Source organism: Pantherophis guttatus, chromosome 18 (assembly GCF_059756535.1).
Source record: "Pantherophis guttatus breed Tessera chromosome 18, ASM5975653v1, whole genome shotgun sequence".
In the NCBI taxonomy this organism is placed as follows: Eukaryota; Metazoa; Chordata; class Lepidosauria; order Squamata; family Colubridae; genus Pantherophis; species Pantherophis guttatus.
The window spans coordinates 2935806-2945000 of NC_142080.1; the positions used below are offsets into that span (position 1 = coordinate 2935806).

Genomic DNA, 9195 nt, shown 5'->3' on the forward strand with positions numbered 1-9195 from the left:
TCCTTCCTTTCCTTCTTCTCCTTCCACCCTTGCTTTCCTTTTCCATTCCTTCCTTCCTTTTCTTTTGCTCCTTCCCTTCTTCTCCTTCCATCCTTCTTCCTTTTTCATCCCTTCCTTCCTTTTCTTCTCCTTCCTCCCTCCCTCCCTCCCTCCCACCCACTGGCATTTCTAACCTGTATCTTTCCCTCTTTCCCGACTGTGGGTCCTAAAAAGGAAGCGCTGGACTACACCGCCCATCACGCACAGCCAGGGGACGATGGGGATTGTAGCCAACACGCTAGAGATGGGGGGAAATGCGCGGGATATAAAAATACAGCCTCGTCTCCTTTCCGCAGCTTGCAAACCGTCGTCCGACAGTGGGATCCCTTGTAGGTTTTTTTGGACGAAATGCAAAGGATCGTAGATCTACTCGGGGACCGGCACTGACCAGGTGCCTGGATCGAGTCATCCGATGGGGCTTCAAAGCTGTTAAGCCATCGAGATCCGATGCCAATTTCACCCTTGGTATCCGTAAAACGACACCCGTCCTGCCTCGGAGACAGAATTTGCTACTTCCCCCCCCCAAAAGATCCCTTTATTATGTGATTTATACGGTCGTCTTCTTTTCAGAGCAGAATTCCAAAGCAGCGAAGCGGAGCTGGGACCCTCCGACTTTGCTGACACAACAGCCCTGCAAAGCAGGCCGGGCTCGGAGAACCAAGGCCAGCCGCTAAGCTTCCCTTTAGCTGCCGATAAACTCAAAGACACCCTCCCGGCTATCTCATCCCGGCCCCTACGGAGCGAGCCCACTACCACCCTTTTATTCAAGGATTCAAGGAATTATTATTTATTTATTTTTTTGGTTCTAAATCAGTGCTTTTTATTGGCTGTCGGACACACAGTGCGATATAACCAGACGAGATTCGGAGGGGGGGGGGGGAATTAGTGCGCGTGGAAGTCGTGCGGAGAGAAAAAGTGGGCAGCCCCCTGGCATCGAAATCCCTTGAAGCTGGGGTGGGAAGGAGAGGGAAGGATTTGGGGGATCTTTGAACCCATTAAAACAAAATGTGCAGGACCTTTATTGTGTGGCTAAACCCACAAACGAGACAATGGTGGCATTGTGTGAAGCAAAGCTGGATCGTCTCTCCCCACCCCCCTTTGATTTGGCGAGGTGCTGCCCGCCCTGATCGGCTTAAAAGTTGTAAGCAAGAAAGGGGAACCTCAAGATTTAAGCCAATTTGAAGATCAAGATCAAGTGGGTGGGGTTTCTTTTTTTGGGAGGAGGGAAGAAAGGAAGAAGGGACGAGGCCAGAGAAATGTGCGTGCGGAAGGGCAGAGGGGAGTATTTTTCTTTTCGGCAGTCCTCGACTTACGACAGTTTGTTTAGCGACCGAAGTTGCGACGGCCGTTTGAGGACCGTTTTTCACACTTAAGAAGACCTTTGTAGCATCCCCGGAGGTCACGGGATCGAACTTTCAGACGTTTGGCAAACGACTCGTACTTAACGACGGTCGCTGGGTGGTCCCCTTTTTGCGACCGTTCTGACAAGCGGGGGGGCGGGAAGCCGGATTCACTTAACAACCCCCGTTACTAATTTAACAAACTGCGGCGATTTGCTTAACGACAGTGGCAAGGAAGGTAGGCAAAATGGGGGGGGGGGACGGCGGCAAAGCTCACTCCACCGATGTCTCGCTGAACGACAGAAATGGTGGTCGTAAGTCGAGGACTTCCGGTGTTTCACCCCCCCCCCCCCAAAAAAAAACGGATCGAGGAAAGGAGAGCTCGGATACATCAGCTAAATAACTCACTGGGCGTTACTCCCGGATGTGTAAGATGGAATATGGAGTTCGAAGAGTGAGTGGGGGGGGGAGCGGGGAGACGACCCCCACAAAAAAAAAACTTGGCAAGGAAATTAAGAAGGTTCTTCCCTTGAGACTTTCACCAATGTCCATACGATGACCCTCGTCACGCCGGTCGAGAGACGGGCTAACCGTACGCCCGGTTCTTAGGATGGTTTCTCTCTTTGGCTCCGTCTCCCCGAGTGGATCTGCAAGAAAGGGACCGGGTTATCACTCCATGAGGGATCCCCGGGGATCACGCGAGATTTTTAGGAGATCGCGAGGGGCCAGGAATGAGTTTCGAAACCTCTACATTTGCCCCAAATTGGAAAAGCGAAGAAATTCCCTAAGAACGAGAATGTGATGAAGAAAATATTAGAATGTGCAGAAACGAATAGATTAACGCTTGCCGTTAAAAGAGAAGGAGGATTCCGATTGTTATAGCATATGGGAGTTATTCTATCAAGGGTTAGAGAAGAAATATGAAGATCAGAAAGCAAAAGCAGAGGAGTGAAATATGGAAAATGTTTTCACCAAGTTAAATAAGCGAAGAAGAGGATTGTTATAGCAGTAGGCATGTTAGGTATTAGCATTAAGAATAGGCAAAATATTAAACATGGCTGTAAATTTTAATGGTTACTGCACAAAATATTTATACGCGGAAGACAGGGTGTTTAATGAAAGATGAAATGTTTGTATTAAAATTAAAATAAAAAATTTTATTTAAAAAAAAAGAAAAAAAGAAACCTCTGGCCTGCACGCAAAGTTTCCCAACTGTGACACCTGTCTTTAAGACGATCCAAATTCTTCCGGCATTAAATAGTGCAAATTTAATATTTAATCTAGGCCCGTTTGGGAGAATTATACTGCTTTTATGAGATTGGGGAAAAGGGGGGGTGTCTTCTAATGGGGAAATAAATGCACCCCACTTTTGCAAAAAGCAGAATCAATCCCCCCCTCGAGTGAGAATTTAGATATTCGAGCTTGCTCAGCTGCCATGAGGACTAGAAACTTAAAGTCTTCAGAGCAAGCTTCCTTTTTCACGGGGAAACCCATCGGCACGTTGGACGGGGTTCGCCTCGCACACTATGGTGCAGTGCAGTCCTTGAGTTACGACCATGATTGAGCCCATCGTTTCTGTTGTTAAGGGAGTCACCACCACGGTTTTAAGCCAGTGACGTGGTCGTTAAGTGAGACTGGCTTCCCCGGGGACTTGGCTTGCGCCGGAAGGTCGCGAAAGGAGCTCGCGCGACCCTGGGGGCACTGCAACCGTCGTAAATAGGAGTTAGCTGCCACACGTCCAAATTCTAACCGGGATGCTGCAACGGTCGTTAAGTGTGAATAATGGTCATAAGTCAGTGCACTAAACAAACTGTTGAAAGTTGAGGACTATACTATAGGTACCTATATTACTTTTAAGAGAGTGGGGAAAGGGGTATCCTAATAGAGAAATAAATGGACCCCCTCCGAATTAATCTCCCCTTGAGCGACTCCGCCTTTACATATCCGAGCTTGCTCAGCCGCCATGAGGACTAGAAACTTAAAAAGTCTTCAAAGCAAGCTTACTTTTCTTCCTGGGAAGGCCATAGGCACGGAGGCGGGGCTCCCCTAAAATACGACAGGGTCTCCCCCACCCTTTTTCCGTCCGCGATGCTTCCTGTCCCCCCCCTGTCCTCCTCTTCCTCACCTGCGTCCGGGAACTGCCCCCAGCTCCTTCAGGATGGCGTCTTCGAAATCGTCCACCCCGTCTTCGCTCACCCCCAAATAGCGCGCCAGCTCTTCCAGGGCATCTTCGGTTTTATCCAAAAAGTCCGCGAAGCCGATCCGCTCGTGGGCGAAAACCCCGTCGCCGCCGAAAAACCCTTCCAGCACCGGGACCAACTCGCTGGAATATCTCCCCCAGCCCAATCCGGAGAGATAACTCTGGACCAATTTGAGGAAGGGGGCTTTCTGGACGGGAGCCGCCAAACCCTCTCGGTGGGCGCATTCGGCGACCCCAGCACAACCTTGCGGGGCAGGGAAAGGATGCTTGGCTAGCATCGCCCACAATTCCTGGGGTTCCGTGAGTTTTCTGGCTTTGCGGGATCCTCCTCTCGGGGTCTTCGTTTGGTGTTTCTTGGCGGGATGGGGTCCCTTCTCGTTGGCCACTTTGGGGTCCCCTCCGTCCTGGTGCCGAAATTTCTCCTCCCCTTGGTGTTTCTTCTGCCACGGTTTCGCTTTGCCCTGCCTAGCTTTGGCGCTGTCGTTCCACGGCATCCGAGCATCTTTCTTGGCCTCACTGAGGTCTACCTCCTTGCCCAGCCTTTGCTCCAGGTTTTTCAATTCCTCCGAGGGAGTTTTTTGCATCAGCTTTCCCAAATCCTGACGGACCGAACCCAGCAAGGAACGCAGACGGTGGAGTTCCTTCTCCTGGAAATCGAGTTTGCCCGGAGGGCGACGAGAGACCTGGTCTTCTCCGGGATGCTGGCGGGATTTGGCATCGGCCGTCGTGTCCAGCTTACGGACTTTTTCCCGAAGAAGCTGGAGTTCGCCCCGGGCGGCTGAGAGGGCGGCCGTCTCCTTCTTCAAGGTTTCTGCCAAACGTTGATTTTCCGCAGCCAAATTCTGCTGCAGGGAATCGACAGCCAAGGTCTTGTCTTGGGATTTCTGCAGCAAAATCTCGAGTTCTTCTTTCTGGGCCTGTGAAGAGAGCAGTTAAAAAAAAAAGATCTCACTTTTGCAGTCCAAAACGTTTTACTTTTGCAGTCGAAAAAGTTTTATTTTTGGCAGTCAAAAAGTTTTGATTTTTCCAAGGATGAATATCTTATTTTTGCAGGCAAAAAGGCCTTATTTTTGCAGTAAAATACGGCTCCTTCTGCAATCAGAAAACTCTTACTTTTGCAGTCAAAATGGTTTTAGTTTTGCAAGCATAAAGATCTTATTTTTGCAGTCAGAAAGGTTTTAGTTTTGTAGTAAAAAAATGGTTACTTTTGCAATCAGAAAACTCTTTCTTTTGCAGTCAAAAAGGTTTTATTTTTGCAAGCATAAAGATCTTATTTTTGCAAGCATAAAGATCTTATTTTTGCAGTCAAAAAGGTTTAGTTTTGTAATAAAAAATGGTTACTGTACTTTTGCAATCAGAAAACTCTTTCTTTTCCAGTCAAAAAGGTTTGTTTTGCAGTCCAAACGTTTTTATTTTGGCAATCAAAAAGTTCTTAATCTTCGCAATTAACAAAGATCGTATTTTTGCAGGCAAATTTTTTTTTTTTGTTCTTTGCAGGCAAAAAAAAGTTTTACGTTTGCAGTCAAAAATGTTTTATTTTTCCAAGCATAAAGATCTTATTTTTTCCGGCAAAAAGTTCTTAGCTGTGCAGTCAAAACGTTTTTATGTTTGCAATTCAACGAAGTCTTATTTTTGCAATAAAAAAAAAATCTTTATTTTTGCAAGCCAAAAAATCTTTTATTTTTGCAAGCCAAAAGTTCTTAATGTTTACAGTCACAAAGATCTTATTTTTGCAGTCTTACCTTTGTGGTTGGAAAGTCCTTATATTTCTAAACCAAAAACGTATTTTTATTTTTAGCAGGTTTGGTATAAAAACAGTCCCGGGTGGTACGCGTTGAGGCAAAAGATCATCACATTCCAGAAATGAAACCCTCAACGTCTGGTGGCAAGCTGTTCCACTGGTTAATTGTTCCAATGTGGTCATTTAAGTGAGTCACCCCTGATTTCACAGCCCTTTTCGGCGCAGAGCAAACCTCTGCAGCCGTTAAGCAAAACCCAGATTCCCCATTGCCAAAGGAGGTCTCTTAATGCCCACCGATTGGGTGAAGAGCCCCCTCCCCATTACCTGAAGTTCAGCTTGCATCAGTCGGATATCCTGATTTTCCTTGGCTAATTTGTCCAGCAAGACTCCCATGGCATCCAAGCTCTTCGGATCCTCGGAAAGACCTTCCTTGCCTGCACGGAGTTGAGGGTCTTTTGCAGAATCCAGAGAGGGTGACCAGTCCTGGGAAGAGAGGGGGGGAGGGGAGAAAAAATAGGAAAGATGACCTCTTGGCTATGGTTATGATGGTTTGACCTGTTTTATCTACCTGGTGGATCTGGAGCCGGGAAGGGAGAAACATGCTGGTTTATGGGTCGTTATGATTCCCCGAAGCTGGACAATCGATATTCTTAGCGGACGGAGGAGTAGTAATCATTCTATCTCTTTCCAAGACCATGCCGCTAGTCCTCATGGATCTGGTTAGCTCAGGCCTTCTGCAAGACTTGTCAATTTCACTACTAGCAAAGGTTCATCGGATCGCAGAGTTGGAAGCAGCTTCAGTGATCAATTAGACCAGTGTTTCTCAATCTTGGGGGACTCTTAAAATGGGTGGACTTCAACTCCCAGAATCCCACAGCCAGGAGTAGACTTCAACTCCCAGAATCCCACAGCCTGCAATGCTGGCTGGGGAATCCTGGGAGTTGAAGCCCACCCCTCTAAAAGCATGCTGGCTAGGGAATTCTGGGAGTTGAAGTCCATCTGTTTTAAAGCATACTGGCTTGGGAATTCTGGGAGTCGGAGTCCACCCGTCTAAAAGTCAACAAGATTGAGAAACAGGGATCCAGTCCAACCTTCAACGACGTGCCAGAAATATAATTTACCTTTTTTTAAAAAAATGACGTCAAAGACAGCTGCTTATCTTGTATTATCTCCGTATTTCTCTGTTTCCAACCCTTTGCAGAAAAACCTTAAAGGCGATCTTCTCTACAACTTCATTAATCTCCACAGAGCTATTCTGCCTTTCTTTCTGCAGACGGACCATCCCAAATTCTGTTTTAATCCCATTCTTCCAGGATCAGGGATCCACCCGTAACACCGTCATTTTCCTTACCTGTCCACCATTGGCAGGATACGGCTCTTCTCCATCAGAACTGAGCCCCAGGCTCAGTATGTCTAAGCCTGAAGGTGGAGGTGGGAGGGAAAAAATAAATAAAAACAAATAAATACATTTTTTAAAAAATACGGGTAGTCCTCAATTTAGGACTGGGATTGACCCTGGAATTATGGTTGCAAAGCCTTTCAGTGATTAAGCTGGAGCATCACACAGACGGAGTGGATTTTAAAAAATATTTTGCAGGCGTCACTCGGTGAATTCCGCCTTGTGCTCTTAAGGGCAGCGATTCACTTATGAACCGTGGCAGAAAAAGATGGCGACTCGGTTAAAAAAAAATCTCCCTTTTTTAAGCAATAGAAATTGGGTTTCCTACTTGTGGCCAAAAGTCAAGATCTACCTGTACGGAAAAGCATGTCAAGATCGTCCCAAACTCACCGTCCTCAGTGTCAAGGAAGACCCCTGGAGAGAGAGAGACAGACAAAGAATGGTTTAGGAGATAGATAGATAGATAGATAGATAGATAGATAGATAGATAGATAGATAGATAGATAGATAGATAGGCAGGCAGGCAGGCAGGCAGGCAGGCAGGCAGGCAGGCAGGCAGGCAGACAGATATAGATAGATGATAGACAGGTAGATGGACAGGCAGAAGATAGACAGATAGATAAAGAGACGGATGGATGGATGGATGGATAGGCAGGCAGGCAGGCAGGCAAGCAGACAGACAGATATAGATAGATGATAGACAGGTAGACGGACAGGCAGAAGATAGACAGCTAGATAAAGAGACGGATGGATGGATGGATGGATAGATGGATGGATCGATGGGTGGGTGAGTGGATGGATATAGATAAATACATAATAGATAGATAATAGACAGGCAGACTGACTGATGGATAAATAGATAATAGATATATGATAGATGGATGACAGATATAGATAAATACATAATAGGCAAGAGACAGATGGACAGATAATAGATACATGATTTTGTACAGACGGACGGACGAATAGATGACAGATAGATATAGATAAATACATAATAGATAGATAATAGACAGATAGATTGATAAATAGATGATAGACAGATAATGATAGATTAGATGGATGGATGGATGGATAAATAGGGAGGGAGGGAGATATCTGGTAAATAATTTAGAAAATTTAACCTCCACCGTAGTTCTTGCTTACCCAACATGGCCAAGACTCCAAAACCCACAACAGCTAAAACGGCCAGCAGCCACTTCATCCTGGAAAGCCCATCGTCCTCGTCCTCGTGAGCGTCCTTAGCTTGGTCGTGGGTCAGCTCCGGCCCCACCTGCTGGACATCGACGGCACGGCCTTTCCGTCGGCGTAGACCCTCGACGTCGGCTTCTGCGGACGCCGCCTCTTCCCCGATGCGGGAAGAAGAAGCCTTCAGCTCATCTTTGGGGGGACCTACGGGGGACATCATGGAAAAGAGGTCCACATCTGGCTTGAAGGCCAGAGGGTCACCTGTGGTGACCATATGGATATGGTCGCCACAGGTGACCATATAACCAGTGGAACAACTTGCCACCAGAAGTTGTAAATACTCCAACACTGGAAGTTTTTATCCATTTGTCTGAAGTGGTGGAGGGTTTCCTGCCTAAGCAGGGGGTTGGACTAGAAGACCTCCGAGGTCCCTTCCAACTTTGTTACATTAAATTATACCTGCCTCCCAGCCAATCGAAGAACACCATCATTGAGGGAAAAGAAATGTTCAGAATGGCCCAAAATTGTAATTATGAAATTACAATTTAATTTATTTTTTTTTGAAAGTTCCTTTGTTCCCCTGTTCAAGAATGCAGGTTCCCTTTTTTCCAGGGCCCTCAAATATTTGCATTTATTTATTTAAGATATTTACAGGAAAATCCTCGACTTACGACTGCAAGTGGGAACCAAAAATTCCCGTTGGCTAAGCGAGACTGTCGTGAAATTGAATTTCGCCTCGTTTTACGACCTTGCTCGCTGCAGTGATTACGCGAGGAACCACCGTCGTTAAGCAAATCCGGCTTCCCCCCCCCAAACTGTTGACCTGGTTCATCGGAAGGGCGCAAAAGGGACTCGGTTGACACTGCAACCGTCATAAATGTGAATCAGTTGTCTGAATTTTGATGACGTGACCATGGGGATGCTGTAAATTATGGTCGTAAGGGTGAAAAAACAGTCGTAAGTCCCTTTTTTTCAGTGCCGTTGTAACTTTGGACGGTCACAAAACGAAGTATTGTAAGTCAAGGACTTACCTGCGTTTCTTAGAATTATGGAGGTAATTTCTCAGCCGGAAAACTGGCCCCTGTTTTGAAAATGTGAAGTCACCTGTTGGGGGTGATTGTGAAGGGAGCGAAAATTCTTCCTCGGGAGGTGAGCTGTCCGTCTTCTTTTCATCCAGCAATAAGAGAGTAGATCCCTGGCTGGGAGGATCTCCGGGAATCAGCTGGTCTTCTGGCTCCTGACTCTGGATGGGAAAAAAGTTGGGAAGTTTGTCCCGACTGAGAAGTGA

General features: G+C 46.6%; 1 protein-coding gene across 2 annotated transcripts in view; it reads right to left on the reverse strand.

The window, feature by feature from the left end:
• Nucleotides 1–825: 825 nt before the first annotated feature.
• The window catches only part of PBXIP1 (PBX homeobox interacting protein 1), a 16464-nt gene continuing 8094 nt past the window's right edge, over nucleotides 826–9195 (reverse strand). Inside the window, exons 5-11 of one of the 2 annotated variants that reach the window (XM_060685044.2) lie at nucleotides 9012–9150; nucleotides 7866–8111; nucleotides 7110–7133; nucleotides 6672–6739; nucleotides 5645–5803; nucleotides 3505–4496; nucleotides 826–2026 (exon numbers count right to left, since the gene is read on the reverse strand). In XM_060685044.2, the coding sequence (XP_060541027.2) occupies nucleotides 1966–2026; nucleotides 3505–4496; nucleotides 5645–5803; nucleotides 6672–6739; nucleotides 7110–7133; nucleotides 7866–8111; nucleotides 9012–9150 (1689 nt within the window). In that variant the 3' untranslated portion in view covers nucleotides 826–1965. Of the gene's footprint in view, nucleotides 2027–3504; nucleotides 4497–5644; nucleotides 5804–6671; nucleotides 6742–7108; nucleotides 7134–7865; nucleotides 8169–8213; nucleotides 8321–9011; nucleotides 9151–9195 lie in introns of those variants that run through there. The other variant, XM_060685045.2, reaches the window with a different exon arrangement.